Source organism: Pagrus major, chromosome 6, assembly GCF_040436345.1.
Source record: "Pagrus major chromosome 6, Pma_NU_1.0".
NCBI classification, from domain to species: Eukaryota; Metazoa; Chordata; class Actinopteri; order Spariformes; family Sparidae; genus Pagrus; species Pagrus major.
This window is the reverse complement of record NC_133220.1, coordinates 29,800,417-29,821,630: the sequence shown is the minus strand read 5'-3', so window position 1 is coordinate 29,821,630 and position 21,214 is coordinate 29,800,417. Positions and strand designations below refer to the sequence as shown.

Sequence of the window (21,214 nt, the reverse complement as noted above, 5' to 3'; positions counted from 1 at the left end):
GATTTCAACACCAAGTGTCATTTTTATAAATAGCACGTGTAGCTAATTGTGTAGAGTGTATATTTAATAAGAAACAGACATTTACTCAATGAAAGTGAAGGTTTAAAATCTTTAACTGTGGGAAAAAACATCTCATTAATGTCTTACACTAGGATTTTATTAATTCCACTGTGATGAGTGTTGCTGTAGGTGTTAGGTTACAAGTGTTGGTGAGAGAATGCAAGATGCAGACTGCAGTGTGTTTCCCTCTGCAAAGCAATTATCAGAGAATAATTTAAATTCTAGTCCTGGTGCAATATAATTACTGCACAAAATGCCTCGGAGAACGTACAGTGACTTCAAAAAAAGAAGAAATTAGTCGCTCAAATCCAAGACAGTGGATATAGTGCCTGCATGTTTTGTTCACTGTCTGTTTTTATTGTACCAGACATACCTCTGCATCTCCAAAGCTTTAGAAAGGAAGTAACACAGGGAGTGTAATGCAGCTGAGACGATCGAAGGCGATTGTGATTATGGATAATGGACAGTTACAAGTACAGACTGCAGCATTATTTGGCACCAAGCCGCCCTTCTATAATCCGCCAAATGTTTCACATTCTCAGCTTTTACTAGTGTGGCATTTATTTTGAATTATTCATCCTTGTGTCGTGTTGAATTTTCATTCGATATAACACTGAAGGTAGATTTTCTTTATATCTCTCTGTAAAAGCACATAAAACAACAATCTGCTTTTTCTCCTCAAAAACCAGTGAGACAGTTGTGTTGAGTTTATGCAGCCCATCACTGTCTCTGGAAGGTCCATAACTCCACCACAATGCAAATCCCAATCTCAGTGTCTAGAAAAGTGGAGCTCCAGTGGGAGCATAGAAGCTCTTCTCCTTTCCGATGTTGACTGACAGCTCTGGGCTTTGTGGCGCAATCAAACCATCACCGTTTAGCTGCTCCTGACAACATGCTCGCTCTTGTGCAGGCTCTCGCCTGTGAAGAAACTGGTCTATAAACAGATGCTGGATGATAAGCAGTTTAATGCAGTTGGAATCATATTCCTTAGATTTTTTTTTTTTTATTAAAATTTAATTCGCTTCACAAAATTAATTATTTTGTTAGATTTTAAGCACTAATTATTTTTTGGTGAGATATTTCTTATTATTTAAAGCCCTTTTCACCCTCATAATAACTGAACCAAACTCCCACAGCTGATGAAACCCAGGAGATGCAATTTAGTTTCTTTGTTACAAACACATTTATAAACCAGTACATTTATTCAAGTACTTAAGTGCAGTTTTGAGGTAGTTTTCCTTTACTTATAGGATTATTTCCATTTTCTGCTACTTTATATTTGAACGCTTTTAATAACCTTCATTAATTAATGGTAATTATTAAACAATTTATATTTATATTATATTTATCAAACAATTGTTTATTGTTAAGTTCCTACTGATGTATATAATACTTTGTGAATGATTGGTTTATAAAGCATTTCATTGCTCACAGTGAAATAACTAATAACCAAATTTTAATTAACTATAAATGATCCATTTATTAACAACGGATATTAATTAAATTAAAGTTTTACCCTTTACACTTATACTACATGCAAATATTGTTCCTTTTACTCCACTACATTAACTTGATAACTTTGGTTTACTTTTTACTTTGCATTACTTTGATTGCATGCTGCATCAGAGCAAAAGTATCATATTTATAATTTTTTTTGTAATCAGCCTAGCCCATAATCCGTCAACCAATAATGTACAGCATATACATGTAAATATACAGTATGTATTAATTTACTTAAACCTGTACTTTTTATGAAGTATATTTTTGCTGGATAATTGCTTTTGATACTTAAGTACATTTAATGTGAGATACTTGTGAGACTTTTACACAAGTAACATTCAAATGGGTGACCCTCACTTTTACCAAAGTATAGTATTTTAACATGCAATCTTTACTTCTACTCAAGAATGACTTTTTGGTACCACACAAGCTACATTATAGTGTGCTATAAACAATTTCTTATTTTTTTCATAAACGCTTATGAATTGCTTTAAAGGCAAATGGGGGGGTTAAAAAAGTGTCACTCGTATATTATATATCCCATTAGAACCCTTTTTGATACTACTACTTTTTTTCGTGTATAAAGATGTTAGCAGATGTGGCAAGAACGCTGTCAGTGAATGTCTTGGGCCCTTTATGGAGAGCTGTGTCCTGTGCTGAGAATGATGAACAGAAGAGGGCAAAGTAGCAGCAGTCTGGCATTTGTTAAACCTGCACATTGAAGCTGCCACTTTGAAAAATCTGCTGCCGTCCTTTTATCTGCTCAGAGCGGACGAGCCTTTATACCGTCTCAGTGGGTAGCCTAGTAACAGACCGGAAATCAGCTCATTGGGACGGCTATCAATGAAAGCTTTTCAAAGCGTGTGCTGGAGCCTGCACCGTGTCCCATCCAAGTGGCCTGTTTCCATGACAACCCCTCCCTCCATCCACCTGCGGGTGCTGGCAGCCAAGTGAGAGAAGTCCCCAGAGCCTGAAATACCACTGACAAGGTCAACACCCTGCAGGTGGGAAACCACTAAAACATCATGTATGCTTTCAAAGGTGTGGTGCTAGAAAAGCTCCATCTTTGCAGCGAAGGTGAAGCAGAGCGTTCCTCAGCCGGGCGTCATGCCTCTTCTTCCTCTGTCATGTTTGAGGTCAAATATGAAAGTGTCACTGAAGACAGGATGAATACTGTCTGAGAAAAGATGTCATTGTTTACATGTTTGCACAGCTCTTGTTCCAAGTAGAGCCACTGGTTCATCTGCATTTCAAGTCTAGTCTTACTTTTTTTGTTTTGTTTAATTATCTCAACTGACATAAATGGGACAAACTTAAAAATAATGCAGACAGAGGTCAGCTCTCAAGTCTACAAACACTGATAAAGTTTCATTCTAGTAAGTATCTAAGCTGGTGGTATGTTGATGAGGTGTAAAAGTTAGTTTGGTGACCTGTCTGTTTCTGTCCACATCAGTAGTGAGCGCCCAATGACTCGCAGCCTACAAGGACGTTTTGTCTCAATTTTCAGCAGATTTCCAACATACTCAGTGCAGTCGTTGAGAGATATTAATCAAAATGTAATCTCTGTCCGGTGAGAATGCAGGAGGCAAGGCTGTGTCGGAACTTGAAGCTCTCTGTCCACTTAAAGCGTAAAAGATTGAACACCTGCTTTTCAGAGCCAAGGACAAACCAAAGAGATGGTGAAGGAGTTTCTTCCCACCAAACCCCACGGGTAACTTGCATACACTGATAGCATTGCTGGCAATGGAGAAAGCTGCAAGGCTCTTTTGCTGTAAAGCTCCATCCATGGGAGTGAGAATGACAATCAGTACAATCAGAGTTGTCATTTTCAGATGAACGGTTCCTTTAATGTTTAGCTGACTTATGTTAACATGTAAATCTGTTTAAAACAGGTCTTAAGTATGCTAACAGTTAGGACACAGGAGGACACACCGGGAACAGTTAATAGAAAGTCTTAACTCACAAGACCAGCAGGCAGGCAGGAAACTCAGGAAATAATCCGCTAGCAGAAAAACCAGCCGAGTGAATCGATAATACAGAGCAGACCCGGTGAGCGGGGAGGGAATATCACTCAGAGTCTCAAGGGAGAAGAAACCCACTGGAGCTTTAGCTGGAGCCTCCTGTAGCTTAGCCGAGGCAGAAACAGGCAACCAGTAAACTAGCAGGACACAGGCGAAAATCGTGGTCGGGAACAGAAGGCGAAGATCTTTACCAGGGCAGAGACGAGGCGGGGCAAAGTATGTGATCAATACAAACCCCTTTTCATGGAAATCAGTGTTCGGAGAGATTCACAGACAAGCATTTATATGTTTTTTTTCCCCATAAAAAAGCAATTAGTTGCTCATAAGCCTGTCACCTTGAAACTAAATATCTTCTCATAAAGCTGAAACAAACCAACCATCATGTGATACAGTCAGCAGCCGAGCCAATCCCAGACCATGGAAAAAGCTTTTTACAATTACAACTAATAACAAGCGCAGGAGGTGAAAATAGCCCCTCGGCCTGACTCCTACACTAATGACATGCATCACCAGCTTCACCCCACACAAGGTCACTTTTGACATTTTCCTCTTCTTAATTGACAGGTGCTTTTTCCCTCAGGAGACGCCCCTCGGCTGGGGGCAGGGTGATGGTGTGGTAAAACACTTTATTTTCTCGGCTTTGGGGAGATTTCATATATAGGTTGCTCTTTTTAAAACCAAAATGACAAACAGATTTGTCTGTTTGGTTTGATGCGTATTATTTGAACTGCTTTTCCTGCCGAGGTTCACAGTTACAGGCAATTTCACTGTAAAACATAGCTATGTATTTCTACAGCACAATGAACAATGAAGTTAAAGTCGTGATTTTTTTTGAAAGAGTACCTCCTCCATGAGTGCAGTCATTGGCAGCTGAGTACCTGAAAGTGAAGTGAGCAAAGCGGAGAGCATTTCACTGCCTTTGTAATCCACACAGCACTCAGCTTTTGTTGGCTCTCAGTGCCCTGGCTACTCTCTACCTGTATTTGGACAATGTGATGAGCTCCACTTTTAGAGGAGATGATCATCAACAGGTTCAACAGGAGGTCACCTCACATAGATTGTTTATCCCAGCGAATGAGGAAGCACACATAACAAACTTATCGCGGCTCCTCGTCGGGTGCAGCGATCACGCTGGCGCAGGTTATATTCGGTTATATTTATTGTTCTGGGGAGAGTGTGGGTGTAACTTCACACCTCTTCCTGAGAGCAACTGGCTGCCCTGCAGAGACAGCACCTGTGAGCCTGTTCTCTTATCATTCCCCCACTCTCACACATACAAAGATAAATTTAACTACTCACAAAGGGCTTGTTACCCAGCAAGTTGCTGATGAATAATACTGTACAGAGGGTGGTGAAGTTAGCGCGACCTCAATCAACTTTTTATGGTAGAACATTTTATTTTGTAAGGGGAATTTTCTGCTTTGGAAACAGTTGTATGATTATCAGAAAAAAAATGTTATTTACCAAACCTAGATTTTTATTTTTATAAATCTGGATTGCTGATTGCATGGCTGATTTTAGTCCACCACTTTGGTCCAGACTGATATACCTCCACAGCTCTTGGATGTATTGGCATAAGATGCATGAGACATTGATGTTCCTGAGGATGAATTTTAGTTAATTTGTCACTTAAAAGTTATCATTGGTAATTCTGAGGGAAACATTTCAAAAACTATTCCATGCCATAAATTTAGTTGATATTCATATTCCCCTCAGGATGAAAGTATAAAATCAAAAGGCAAGGGTACAAACCAAGAATGAAACGACGGGGAGATGAAACCAGGAGACACAGGAACAGAACAGGACAGAACAGGACAGGACGGGAAACTGAACAGATGAACTGACAAAGACAGCAGGAAGCACACAGACTAAACACACAAGGACTGATTAACTAATAGGATACAGGTAAACACAGAAAAGGGGCAGGAAACCACACAAAGGGAGGAAATGGAAAGTAAAATAGTACACATGAGGGCAGAACTTCAAAATAAAACATCAAAACAAAACCACAACTAAAACCATGACAGAACATTGTTTGAGGTCCGGTCCATACTAAGGTACTTATTATGACTCAAACCATGATCTTTTTTTCCGAGTAGTTTTGTTGCCTAAACCTAACCATAGTGTTTCTGTTTCTCAATGTTAACCATATGATGATGAATATCTGGTATGCCTGCCACTGGTACTGTCGAGCGGTCACACAGTGTATGTCATTTTGAGAACAGTCAGGCAATCGATCTATTTAGTCATTTAACTGTGAGGACACGTTGGAGTGTTAGCAATGTCATTGCTGGCATGTTAGCATGATGACGTTAACCTCCAGCTGAAAGCTCCACTATGCATTGTACAGCCTCACACTACGACTACAGTGGCTGCAGACTCTTAGTCCTGATGAATTATGTTGACATGAGTATTCAGCGCCGGTGCAGACCATTGTGTCAACACCTGCTGGACGTCAGGATGTTTTATGTGTTTGAGAGGGGAACTCTCCTGGCACAGTTTGATGGCATGGAAATCGTTTCCTGGTTTGCTGAAGACCAATCTATACAAATATATATGAATAGTGCACCTTCATGATCTTATATTAGTTTTTCTATCAGAATGTAACTGGTCTATTCCAGCTGGTTGCTGAACAATTGAGTATGAAAATGATGGTAAAACAAAAGCACTTTCTGCATTATAGGGGCAATAAGGCAACAAGACATGAAATCTATTGCTGAAGAGACATCTCTCAAGCTGGTTGGACATGTGACACTATCATTTATTTTAGCCTTTACTAACACAGTAACTCAGTTTTAACAAATGTGGGATACAATCACCAGGAGAGGAGCCAGATAGTTTCATTGGTTGTTGTTGATGAGTGCCAATTTATTTGTGGAACTTTATTGTGATGAGATTATTGCTTCCATACTGGCCGAATAATGGAGGTGTACTGTGGGAGAAATCACAATGGAAGCGTGGAAACATAATGCGTTTCAGTGATGTTAATCATCTGTTAAATGCATAATGAATTGCTGGATGGATTGTTGTGGTGTTTTCTCTCAGGGCCCAATTAAAGAGCTTTGCTGTTTGCCTGCAGCCTACTGTAAGTGTGAATGTGTGTTAGGTCTCACTGCTGACGCAGAGGCTTGAAGCTCATTTCCATCTCCTGTTACGATTGTGTCTTTATTCAAACAGGCACATAAAGTGCTTTGTAGTAATGAAAGTCGAAACCCACAATGTTCTAAATTCAGACGGAGAATATACGAGTGTACACAATAAACAAGAAGCAATTTTAATAAGCACACACGTTCATGTTTCAATGGGGAAACAATTTTACAGACAATACTCGACTTTGACATGATGGTGAAATAATAATGGCATGATACAATCAGAGGTGGCCTCACTCCATTACTCTATTGATTGCCTAGTCAACAAAACAGTTGAACAGCAAAATGTTCTCTTATATTGATTGCTCATGTGTGGGTGTGCAGGCAATCAGTGGCCACACACATGCGCCCGCCATGTTCGCATTTGTGCTCAATATGCAGTTGTGTTAGAATAAATGAGAGCCAGTAGATCTCAGCCAACATTTTCAACATATTTTGGCTGACCTTATGCTGCTTCTGACTTTTCCTCCAGCAGTGGCATTACAAAGCAGGTCAGAAAAGGTCAAACATCTGTTGACTTGCAGAATCCATGCCCTTATCAAGACTCCTATTTATATTAGGAAATGAGAGACAGCGAGTGTGGGAGTGTTCTCACTGCTTGATATTTTATTAGGAAGACGAGTGCGTAACCTCTGAATGTGTATGATACGGCAAAGTAAGAGGATTACAGTTTTAAAATAAAGGATGATATGCTGGTCAGTAAGATTAAATAAAAGTCATTGTATTGATATTTCTTTTCTCTTGTCTTGTAATCAAGTTAAATTACTTTAATATTGGGATACTTGGATTACATTACTGACTACATTTTTTAACATGTAATAAGAAACTGTATTGGAATACATTCTTAAAGTAACCCTGTTAAAAAGTATTAAAGGATAAGTTCACCCAAAAGTGAAAAGTCAATCATTTCACTCACCCCAATGTGGATGGAAAGTCCAAGTTTTGTAATCCACAAAACATTTCTGAAGCTTCACTCACTCCCTCACTAAACCCCCACTACTGTGGCTGCTGAAAATGTGCAAAGCTCAAAAGGGCCTCTCTCATGGTTTTGGTTTGTACATTCTAGGCTATTGTAGAAACATGGAGGTGGAACATGGTAGATATAAAAGACTCATTCTTAGGTAACGAAAAAACACAAAGATCCTTAGTTTCAGGTGATCATACACTAATGAACCATCATTTTGAATTTTAATTAAAATGTCTCCGCCTACATACCCATGAATCACGCACACTGCACCTTCAACTTGGTTCCATTTTATGCGAGGAACAAAAGTTAGTTACCTTCTGTCGATCGAAAGCTTCTCCCATTTTCCACGAAGACGACACAACATTAAAATGTACATTTCTGTGTGTTGTAGCCATTCTATACTGTGATTGGCACAAATTGATTTCTTCTAACCAGTCCATTTCATGCCTGCGCGCATGATGAAGGTAGAGCATAGCGACAGCTCGGAGACATATGGAGCCAGGAGAGTTGCATGATCATTACTGATGAGGGTCTGAAAATGAACAGCGAACAAGACACTGCTGACAGTTACAGAATCGACAAGACAGACAGAGGTGATGGGGAATATACACAAAAAGATGATGTGAAACATGTGCCTCGGTACCTCTGTGATCCAGGGGTGTCTTGTGTTGCTCGTTACTGACGGGTTCTCCACCAGCAGCAATGGAAGATTTAAATGAATTGTTGAATAACAAGTCTGACATGGCAGCAGAGTTAAGGCGTCTTTTAAATGAAGCCAAATGCAAAAAGAAGTGAGAGTCTCTCTACAGTCTCTACAAGTGGTCCTGCAGAGAAAGTGTCCACTGGCTATTACAGCCCGTTTAAAACACAAACACTGACCCACAGCCGGCTAAGTGGAAACAGACAAAGGGTATTGATTGGATGGGAAGAACAGAGCCTCTGGAGAGGTTCAACATCTTTACAGGCAACACGCCTGGCCGACTTGATTTGTGAGAGCTGTGCATTGATCGCAGGAGTTTATACATCGCTGTTACTCTCTTTTACTCTATAAAACAATGCCAGAGTAGTGTTACTGCGCGTCATTCTGCTGATAGTGAAAGGATGCTGAATCACCAATATCAATATGTGATGTAACACGTGAACCGCACGTGATCATTTGAAGTTAAAGCAACATTATGTAACCTTTTCCCTTAAAATTACAGCTTCAAAATCATGGGTAGGTTAGGATCACAGCGTTACATGCATGTTTACTTCAAGATGCAAATTTACAAGAGCTAACATTGTTATGATGCTTTAGTTTGTAGTTAGCACCTACATTACGTCTGACAAACTGTTACAGACCTGGGGTTTGTATTTATGACAGTTGTGTTGCATTCAGAAACTGTGGTGGGTCAACAACTGTCTGCAAGAAAGATCTGAGCTTGTAAAGTGAAACCCAAATATTGCAGATTTAACTCTGCCAGTATCATTTCCACTTCCATAATTAACTTTTGTAATCTTTTCTTACATTCTACTGTGTATTTATGGACGCAATAATATATTCTAATAAAACTGGTTCATTGATGTTGCAGACTGATGAAAGTGTTACAGAGGCTGACGGCATTATCATATAAAATTACCATACGTCTGTGGCACAGATACAGTATGGTGATACTATGATGATGCAGACAGTATAACATGGAATTTGTGTGACTGCCGCCTCATCTATGGTTGAGTTTAGAGTTTTGATTAATTTCTCTGCAACTAGGCTCATAGCAAAATCATTTTGACTGTATTATATTGAGGGTTTGAACTTCGTATCCAATATACTAGAACATTCAGTACAGGCAAATATTAAGAACCAGCATGGAAACCCTTCAATACTCCCCACTAAAAGTGTTCCTGACTAAAAGCTGCTACTAACTACATTATAATATTGGTGTGAGAACATTCCAGTATTTTTCCATGGAGGGAACGTTTCAGAGTAAGGTTTCTGCAACTTAATTTCAAATATGGACACAGTCTTTTACTACAAAACTTGGCATCAAAACATGCTGAAGAAAAAAAAATGTTCACCATATGCCACAATGCAGTTTCAGGCAGCATATGCAATATGTGAACTGGTGAGGAATCTAAAACCTGTGAAAATCTAAATTTGGCGTTGCACAAAGCCCAATTAGGACACAGTATGTGCAAAATACCATATCTTTCCAAGTGGCCCAGATGGTTATGGTGCTGTATGAGGTACCAATATAAAGAGTTAGAAATAAATAAAGCCAGTGTGGGGTCATTTAGGGAGAGCTGAGGAGCTTGCTTGTGTTGTAGCTCCAGTTTTTCACAGGAATGCTAATGAACCTGCTTTGTTTTTTCACCTATAACTTCAGTAGAAAGCATAAAGTTTAAATAAAGACATGCAGATTTTGTTTAGCTGTGTACAGTCTTGACTAACTTAGCAAATTCCAATGAAACTTCATTCATTCTTCAAACTCTGCGTGAAGAGCTAAATATGTTGCTCGCCTCGGGAGGCAGATGAACCCCCTCGACTCCTCACTTAATTGCTTTGCAAAATCTTGTCATGTGAGTGCATCACACTCAGTGCAGTTGCCTGGCAGCAGAGGAAGGCACCCAGGAGTCTCGTGGGATGACTGCCGCAGGGTGCACGAAGGCGGGCCAGAAGTCATCCTCCTGTGAATCACACCCAAAAGTTTGAATGTTTGTTTGTTAATGTGCTGATGATTCTCACTGTGGTTTCCAAAATGCAAACCCTGACTTTTCAGGCCTTTTCTGGTCCTCTCTGTGACTAATCGGAGCATCTCTGCTCTCTCCCTGTTTGTTCGACTGCCTTTGATGGCCTTTGATGAACTCGGTGGAGCAGTCAGAAAAAGCCCCTTTGAAAAACCCCGGGGTCAACTCATCATAATAATGCCTACTCAAGCTGACAAAGGCAGACGAGGGAAACCTTTGAAAATTCCTTTGTTCTCCACTGTCAGACCAGACACGAGTGCATCGACTAGGCCATGGCGCAGCTTCCCTCGCAAGCTGGGAGAAGCATCGCAGCCAATTTGAGGCCAAGTCAATCAGCGCAGTAGCAGAGGGAGTGCTGGACTGTTGTTGATAATCTCCCCCGAGAACAAGCTCTATCATGCCTTTGGTTCATTAACTCTCCAACCAATTGTAGTCCAGCCTCAAAGTTCTGCTTCTCTGTGCGTGTGTGTGTGTGCATTTGTGTGTGTGTGTGTTCTCATTAAAGCCAAAGGATCCCTGACAACAGCGCCAGTGTAAGATCCCCAACAACGTGCCTCGTCTGGAGCAAGAGAAGCTGTTTGATCCCCCGTTGTCAGACGACACAATGAGAACCACGACATAGACTCACATTATGGACTCCGGGAAAGGCACCTTCAAGAAAACAAATGAACATGTGTTATTCTGAAGTCTTCTAAATGTTGTTAAAATAAATAAAAAATGAAACAGAATACGCCTTACTGCTGTAAAGTGTGTGATACAGAAAGCAGATTATGCAACTTTTTCACCAAATCCTTAAAAATGCAGTCATCAGTTTTTTTAGTAATCTGGCTTTAATTAAGGCCCAAAGAATATAATGAACACGAGGATGTGTGGGAGGAATGGTTTCATGGCCCTGGCCACTGTTGGATCATATCTCATACTGCTGGCAAATGAAAAAGTGCCATTTTAATTTTAACTTCAGATAAGTTGTAGTAACATTTAAAAGTTAGCTAGATGTATGTCTCTGAACTCGTCACCAGTTCTCAGATATACTGTATGTTCAGGGGTCTGATGCCTTTTTATTTTCATCCTGACAGCACCTCCTTTGAAACTGCTGTTATTTTTAGCCATGCTAGCAGCATGCCTCCTGGGACTGCAATGTCAGTCTGTCAGTCTGTCGGTCCAACACTTTGGTCTTAACAAGCGTTGGATGGATTGCCATGAAATTTTGTACAGAAATTTGTGGTGCCAGAGGGATGAATAACACTGATGTTTTTGATACTTTGACTATTCATGGTCCCCAGAGGATGAATCCCGGGATGAAATTTGTGGGTTTGTGAGTGAAATATTTTGGATTGATTTCCATTAAATGACCTCAGGTAGATTATTCATTTTTAAACTTTTCATGTAGTGCCACCATAAGGTCAACATTTGAGCCTGTTCAGCACACAATGATCAGACACCTGCAAATCTATTGACATTCCCATTAAAGGCTCAAAACTATGTAAGAATTTTAGTTGAAAACATTCAGAAATTAACTAAAATTATCAAGAGAATGTGAAGAAATGACAGTTTTGATGTCGTCTGTGTATTGTATTACAGAGATATCCACTGAAGTTAGCTAGCCCTGGCCTGTCCGGTCCAAAGCTCCTGTGCTAGCAGTGGTCCCCAAGCTCCCAGTTCAGACAGCTAGCTGCGTGGCTAGCTGAGGTAACTAGCTAACCTCCGCTACAGTTAGTACTACTACTATGTGTCTTCTTAGATTTTTGATATCGTTATATTGTGATATGGCATAGGTGTTATTTTTCCCTGGTTTAAAGGCTGCATGACAATAAGGTGATGTCATTTTCTAAATTTACAATACTGTTGTACTTGTTCTAATACTTGTCTTAAATCAGTCATCATATCCTAATTACTGATGATTATTTATCAAAAATGTTAAATGCAAATACAGCCTCACAGGGCCAATACTGTTTAGTTGTCTTATTTGTTTGATTTGCTTTTTAAGAGTGACAGAACAGTGACACAGAAAACACAAGTGGAGATTAAGACATTGCAGTGGCATGCATATATGAGACATCCATTTGAATTTTTAATTGAGAATGTGGATTGGTTTGGGGCATCACACAGGACTCAATCCAACTGATCAACTAAAGTGAACTCATTGTCTGTAGAAATGTCTCATGTGTTCTGCATGCTGTTTCTTCTTGAAGCATTGATTATGGAGCACAACACAACCGTTGAGTCATGAAGCCCACATTCTTCTCCGCAATAACCTCTGTTGTTGTCGAATCAGTCAAACTGCCAATCACTTCATTGTCAAATACCCGTACCGCTCACTTCTAACATCCCAGCTCGTGATGGAGTATGCAATCTCTGAAAGCTAGACGCAGGACTAACAAGTGACAGCGCTAATTTTGCCCAAGGACGAAGATGAAGGCTGATTCTCAAAGGAAAATCCTCGGTCACTTGTGTGCAGCGTGGAAATGCCAGCTGACAATGTGACCTCCCCCCATCTGCCTCGGATAGCCACCAGAGAATTAACCACTGCGTATCAATTACACATGACAGCAGCGTAACACCTTAGAAAGGTTAGGCGTGGATACAGAACACTACTCGCTGTGTCTCCTGAAAAAAGAAGAACGTTCCGGCAAAATTACTTTTCACTCTCCTCTCCGGCCATGTGCAAAACATTCATGTCAAACCAGTCTGGAAACATCAGCTGCTGGCTGACAGTAAACACCAGTGTTGAACAAACACAGTCGAATTGTGTAACCTCAAGTGAGAAAAGGCCTTGACCAAAAGATGAGTGTAAAAGAGCAGGCTTTGTCATTAGACACATGAAAAGAACTTGGTAAATTAGCCTTTTAAGACACAAACATAGCTTATTTTAACTATTTTAAATGTGATTTCAAGATTGTGGCTTATTCAATATATTTTCATTGATTCCCTTTGTTGTCCAAGCATCATTTCTTCTTGCTTGCCATGCAGAAGATAAGCTGTGGATTCAAAAGAAGAATCACAGATACTTTGACTAACCCCTCCTGCCATCTGCTGGCCAATTGACATTACTGCAGTTGTCGGAATGAAACAGGATACTTAAAAACTACTTCTGCTCAGGGATGGTGATGATGATGATGATGATGAATAACTGCAGGTGTGAGGAAAAAAAATATTGAGCAAGGAAAGAAAGAAGCCAAGAAAAAAAAAAGAATAAATAGGTTAAGCAGAGCAAATAGGTGTGACACTGTGAGGCACATTCATTTATTGTCTCTAACAAGTAACCCTCTCCTGTCTCACCCTCACAGCAGTCTAGATGAAACAGTTATCCCATGCTGTGCTGTATTTGTCTTAATGAGCCTCTGCCCACTTTGTCCTGAGTGTGGCCAGATGGTCAAACCAGAAGCTTTATAATTACAGCGGTGTAATGACACAGATGCGTCACTAGGGGGAGCTCGTCTGTAATCAAACCACCGGAAGTTGCCGCTTCTTGGTTTGAGTTTTTGCAGCTTTTCTGTCGCTGGTAGGAACTTCAGTGGATGGACTTCACTTCGGATATGAATGAAGACACACAACATGTGGATTTGAGCAACGGTCTGGAAAATGTTGCTGTTTTAACTGAGAGGGGTTCAGGTGTGCGGACAGTTCCGACATTTCAGGTAACGTGAACGCAGCATGTCTCTCTGTAACGTTATGTGAACCCCATGAGCTAAACATACAGGACCAACTCTGTCGTTACAGTAAATGCTGTATACATTTTTAGCAACGTAAACAATCCCCAAGTCCAACATATTTCTGTTGCTTCTCGGAGAAGAAGCGTTGTAAGATAAAGTGGAACTAATAAGTGTAGAAAATAAACCTGTGAATATGTGTTGGAGCTACAAGTTACACACAATACAGGCTATTATTTGCCTTACTTTGTTTATATGTGGCGGACCCTGCCGCCTTTCAAAATAATGTTTCTGAGTTTTTATTATTAGCTCAATAATATTGTAAATATTAAAATCTTGAGTTTGAATTTCTTCCCCAAAACTACATAGTGCCCCTTTAATGACACCTCTGTTGTATTCAAGCAAGGCAGTGAGCCCAAAAACTATAGCACCTGAAGGGAATTCAGCCATCAATATTTTCATTATATATAATAATATATACTGGAGCATAAACCTGGATATCGATTAGGCTATGCATGACAACATATACTGTGTCCACCATTCAAATGTGAGTGACAGTGAGAATGAGCTTTGAGTTATGACTGCATTCTCCTCATGTGCTCTGGGAACAGATGGACATACGGTAGATCCCTCCAGAGAGCATGCTGCCTCTGTATCACTGTCATCAGTGTCACTGCCTTTAACGTAAACAGATAAACTGATACTGTATCCCGACTGACGCTGATAATTCAACTATACTATACTACTTCATAATACTAATCTAATCGTACTTATTCTCTAACATAAACACAAACTATTTGGGTTTTTTTTTTTAAACTTGTGACCACATTGCCTGTATGTACTGAGGATATTGTAGTCTTGTCAATGTTGTCTGGTGGACAAACTATGTAAACGTGACATTGTTTCTAACACACACATATCTTTGTTATTTATCACAAAACATATAGACTGATACCAGTATACCTGTGATATACCACTAGTGATGGCAGAGGTATCTGACTAGCTCAAATAAGAGGAGCAATAGAAAGCATCCTGACTGGAAACATCACAAAGTGACATGTTTCATGCACGGCTCAGGACAGGAAGGCTCTAGAGCAGGTGAATAAAACCGTCCAGAACATCACTGGTACCATCTACAGAGCATCAGTGATATCAAGTGAGCTGTCTGCACAGAGCCCAAAGGATACCAAAAGACGACACCCACCCCAGCCACAGTCATCTCAGAATGTGCCTTGAACCTCAAAAATGAAAACTGCGGAGGTATTGTGATGCTGCTATTATGTAAACTAATGCTTTTTCTAAATTAATTTTAACTGCATGGTACCACCACCAAGCACAAGGCCAGAAATACACTACATGAAAAGACTTAGTTGACAGTTGTTAGGAAAACATGAAATAATGGAAACATACTGTAAATAATAATTATAATGCATTTTATTTATCATTACAATTTTAAAAGAATTAAAAGAAAGAGAGAAGTCTTAAAGGTGCTATTTGTAAGAAAAGTTGATTTTTGAGTCTCATTCCCAACTCGTCTAATAATGACACTTTGGGATTGTAGGAGGGGTCGGCCGCCGTCCTAAAGAGTCATTTTTGACCAGTTGGGAATGAGACTCAAAAATCAACTTTTCTTACAAATAGCACCTTTAAAAAATCTTAATCTTAAATATTAAAAAAACAATACTCCATTTCGCCAGCAGATGGCAGCAAATCGCTACAGGCTACTGCCTCATCATCTGACCACAGTGCAGGGAATCAAAAAGTCCAGAACCAACACTCCTGTATGCAACCATTTTTTTAAAAAAAATACATGCAAATCATATCACTGAATGTGGTAAAACTATAGCTTCATGTGCTTGTTAAAGTAAGGTGATGGGTTTCAAGTTGCAAAGCATTCAAAACTGTGCTCCAAACCACATTTACAATAAAATTAACTAAATTGGAATTATGATTTCTCCATACTTTATTTTCTTGATTACATGTTACGTTTAAAACCTCCCTGTCACAGTCTCATGAAGCACAAGGCAGCATCTGAAATGTCTTGTTTTGTCTGATCAACAGTCCAAAACTCAAATATTCATTCAGTTTACTATTCAATAAGACAAACACAACCAGAAAAAACGCATGACTGTCCAAAATCAATAAATCAGCCAATATACACAGATTTTTTTGCAATGTTTCCCTCAAATGTGGTTATCAAACAGCGGCATGATATCTTACAGATCAACAATAAACTTTGTCTAAAATGACATCAGTGCACTGAAACAGTAAATTTTGATAGGAGTGTTTGATGATTAGAAAAAAGGGTTCATATGAGATAACATATACAGTATGTAGATATCTATGATAGGCCGATATCCTTCGGGCTTTACAGTTTATCAATTATGAAAATAGTAAGCATTATTTAAAGGTTTGCTAACTTTGTTGTCTTTGTTGTCATTTTTCAGTATTCCCCAGAAAATATCCAGGGACCAGGATGCACTGTTGACCCCAGTGAGGTCACCCTTCCTGGATGCTCCTGCCTCTCCCACTCCTGCCTCACAGAGAGCTGCTCCTGCCTGCAGACACATGGGCAGGCATACGAGACCACCGGCACACTGCTGAACCTCAGCAGGACAGAATCTGGTTACAGCTCACCTGTGTTTGAGTGCAATGCCCTCTGCACCTGCAGTGACGCCTGTTCTAACCGGGTGGTGCAGAGTGGACCAAGAGTCAGACTGGAGGTTTACAGCACCAAGAACAGGGGCTGGGGAGTCCGGACACTGGAGGCAATCCCCCACGGGATGTTTGTGTGCGAGTATGCAGGAGAGGTGATCAATTTTGAGGAGGCTAGACGCAGACAGCTTGCCCAAAGATCTGAGGACAATAACTACATCATTGCTGTACGGGAGCATGCAGGCGGGGGCTCTGTCACTGAGACGTTTGTGGACCCTGCGGTGGTCGGAAACGTAGGCCGCTTTCTCAACCACTCCTGCCAGCCCAACCTGTACATGCAGCCGGTCCGTGTGCACTCAGTGGTCCCCAGGCTGGCGCTGTTTGCTGGACGGGACATTGACGCACAAGAAGAGCTGACGTTCGATTACTCAGGAGGATACAGTAACCAACCTCCTGTAGAGCTGCCGTCCACTCAAAGTGACGCTGCCGTACAGGCCAGTCGGACAGATGGACTCCAGAGGAAAGAGTGCCACTGTGGTGCCAACAACTGTGTTCAGTTCCTTCCGCTGGATTTATCCATTCTCAACTGAATGTTTGTTTGTTTGTTTTATTTAAATAAAACCTTTTGTAAAGCCTGATGCAGTCTCTCTTAACTTTTTTGTGTACTTGGTTTTCTCTTTGTCTATTTTCAGTTTCCCCTGAAGTCACTCATTAGCACAAGACAATGCAACATGTCGGTGGCTCCATACCAACAATCAGCTGGGTGAGTCATGTCTGTGCCAGTCATTGTTTCCTGTTTGGTTCCCCCTGGTGTTTCCTGAGCTGGCAATGTTTCCCACTCAATGTAAGATGATGCAAACTAGATCTCAAGGCAGAAAAACAAGTCTTATTTTTCTGAGAGAGAAAACTTGTTGACATTCCCGTCCGTTCTATTACTTGTACAATCCATTTCATCTGACAGGGGGAACTTGTTCTGTGTGGGACATTTCCCATTGGATTCACAGTCTCGCAGCTGTAATCTTGTCCTGGCACATATGAGTCCTTTTTCTCACATGACACATGGATCTGGAAGGGCAGACGCATCATTTGCACTGACAGAGATGAGAGGAGCGCTGTTTAATAGGTTTCTTTTATTAGCCACATAGGCCACAGAATTGATCTTTACACCTTCAGCGTTGTCAAACCTTGAAATACGATTTCATGTCAAACAAAAACAAAACATCCACATTTTCAGTAAAAGAAATAGCTGTAATGTCATGTTTCCATCAACTTGACATTTCTTTTCTGTCTTCATGCTACGCAGCCTTCCTTTGTAGATATTCTCAGCTTTCCATTGCGCTCAAACCTCCAGAGAGGTGGGAGCAATTAAAAAGGGCCAGGGGGGATTTTTTTATATAGAAACAGATTTTATTCCCCTGTCAAAGGAGGGGCGAAGGTGTCCCACTTTAATGTGACCATTCAGAAATCAGGACCTTCTCCCTTCAATCTGCCCCGTTTCTAGTCTAGACCTGCTTTGATCTTATTAATATCCACATCTGGGTTAATTAGGATGGAGACCGTGTTTCATCCAGAAATGGGACCAGTGCTCCAGCCACAGTGGGGCTGAGAGAGACTAAATGATGGGGGGAGATGGAAGCCCTCTGCCGATCGGAGACCTCTGTCAAGTTGATTGGTTTCTGTGTCACCCAGTGGAGAGGTGGATGGCGCAGGATGTTGTTGTGACCTATATTTTCTCCTCTGTGAGGGTTACCTGAGATTTCTCTCTTTACAACATGACTGTTCTTCGCATTGTACCTGATCTGATGTTCAATCAGGAGTCATTTAAAGGAACTCAACTTAAAGGAATAGTCAGACATGTTTTAAAAAAAAGTGCTTATTCACTTTCTTGCAGAGAGTTGGAGGAGAGGACTGATACCGCTCTCATGTTTTTACAGTAATTATGAAGCTAAAAGAAACATCTGGTTAGCTTAGCTTAGCGCTACACTGTCTCTGTCCTCAAAAGCAAAATCCACCCACCAGGACCTCTGAGGCTCCAAAGACCTCTATAGTTTAACAAGCTTGCAACAGGTAGCTTAAGTAGCTTATGGTGGTTCACCTCATAGACATATATACGTACACGCCACATCGACTGTGTTGGCCCATTGCCGCGGTACATTAGCGTGTCTGCCATATTGGATGTGGCAGGTGTGCCCTGTAAATAAATACAAGTAGACATGCAAACTGGGTTTTCTGAATAAAAAGCATGTTTACATTTAACTGATTTTAATGAATCATTTTTATATTCAGTGATTTATATTCATTTAACTACTAATGATGACAATCATTGAGACAAAAAATGAACAAAGTCTGAAAATCAAAATAAGACACTGCAACTGGCAGTGAGTCTGCTTTCTTTTCTTTTAGCAGTGAAGTGATATACATGGTAAAAAAAAAAAAAAGTAAAGTTGCAGTAGGCTACTATCATAATTATGCACCATATATTATGCAAGTCAGTTGTCCATATTTAAAATTAAATTAAATTAAACAAGCTGACAGTGGACAGTGACATGTATGGTCCTTTAAACATGCTGACACTTGTGTCTGTTACTGCACCGAGTGTGTGGATTTTTTATGCGGCAGCCTTTATGTTCACTAAATTTCCCCTCGGGACAAATAAGTAAGTAATCTCGAATTTAAGCACTTAGTCCTCATATGATATTGATCAACTGACTTGCATAATATATTGTGCATATTTATAATAGTAGCTTACTGCTGGTAGGCTGTTTTCTTTGGCCTACCTTAAGACAGAGTCAAGTTAACTTTTTCTCCATTTCCAGTCTTAATGTAAAGCTAAGCTGAGAAGCTGCTAACAGTGGTTTCAAATTTAACAGAGGTAAGCACAGCAAATCAGTATATTTGACTCTATGAGTACCAAAATGACTGACTATCCCTTTAAACTTCTCCAAGTGTAACAGAGTTCGACTGGGCACATACGGCAGTAGAGCAATACAAAAAGAAAAAAGAAAATACTTACTGACATCTGCGGAGCGTCTAATGCACCCTCTGTCTGAGAGAAGGAACTGTCACAGCAGTAGAAAATACAGTGTTTTTATAACAGTTTCTTTACAGTAGTTCCTATTATTGGAAATACAGTTCTGCCGTGTAGAGGAAGCAGCTTTTTGTTAGCTGTGGCCATGGCCTTGGAGAAACTAGGACAGATATTATGCAGAGAAAAAAGAGATACAGAGGCATTTCTCAAATCAAAGGATAGAAGTGTATAGGAAGTTCTGGGTCAAGGTTTCTCTCTCCAACATCAGCTGAACCGTGTGTACACTGGTTTGGTATTTTACCTCTGTAACGATTCAACATTTAATTTGAGGAAAAGAAGCAGCCCTTAATCTTTTTCAATTTGTGGCCCCCCTTTGTTGTACTTTCGTGATAAACCACATTCCACCGTCCTTGCAACAAATCTACGACGAGCACAACAAAAAATATTCTCTCTTCACATCCGACACGTCATTTTTGAGTCAGATGTCCCTGGAATCCCTATGGCAACCGGCTGTGTGTACAGGAGGTGATTTGGACAGCAGTGGCTGGTTCGGAGGTGCACGACTGGTGAAAACTGGGCAGCAGCTGAATGGCTCCTTTCCAGGATGGTCACCTAGCAACCAGCAGTTAATCATGTGAGGTGAACTTCCCCACAGAACCCCATCCACACCCTCAAAAACAAACAGTATCAATGCCTCCGCTGCCATTTTGTGATGGTGTTTTTTAGGAGTGGTGGAAAAATAATTCAGAGAAGGAAAGTAAATGTTTTTAGAAGAATAATTGTCCTCATTGTTTGAATGGTATCAGCGATATATGTGGTGACTTTGCATAGTGGTGGCTTCAACTTATGAAGCAAAATGTTATAGCCTAGTTAATGTGATGTTTAATGCTTAAGTGACCACTGATCCTGCTATTAACAAAACATATTGAGTTTTGGGGTGATGCAGTTGCTCAGTTCTTAGAGTACGCATCCCATGTACAGAGGCCCTGTCCTCGCTGTGGCGGCCCTGGGTTCGAGTCCACATAAATATGTAGTCTATTTTACTTCTATGTTGAAGTTTTGTCACTTCTAGTAGGTGCAAACCTCACTTTAAGTGAGACCATTTAACTTTTGAAAGCAAAACATCTCAACCTTTGTCAAAAATAGTTGAACTAGCTAGCAAGGCTGAGTAGCTTAGTTTATTTAGTTGGTTGACCCTTATTTGATGTTCAAGTGCTTAGCATTTAATAAGTACATTTGTAAAAAAGAAATTTACAGGGATTAAGGATGTGGAAAGAAAATGTACACTTTTGCAGGTTTATATACTTACAGTTCATAGTTACAGTGATGCAATAAGTTAAAATGACTTAAAATGTGTGTATAATTTAGTTTAAACTGTGTAAAATCTCATTTATATTGCTTTTGTACTTTTTTGGAAGTAGGTTACTATGATCACACTTTTCTAGTAAATGTGTAATTTT

The 21,214-nt window shown here is 40.2% G+C and overlaps 1 protein-coding gene across 1 annotated transcript; it reads left to right on the top strand.

Moving 5' to 3' along the window:
- The first annotated feature begins 13,922 nt into the window (after positions 1-13,922).
- On the top strand, positions 13,923-17,364 carry setmar (SET domain and mariner transposase fusion gene). Its single transcript, XM_073468876.1, has 2 exons — positions 13,923-14,059; positions 16,519-17,364. Exons 1-2 carry the CDS (start codon positions 13,940-13,942, stop codon positions 17,314-17,316), a joined length of 918 nt encoding a protein of 305 aa, XP_073324977.1. The 5' UTR covers positions 13,923-13,939; the 3' UTR covers positions 17,317-17,364.
- The last annotated feature ends 3,850 nt before the right edge of the window (positions 17,365-21,214 follow it).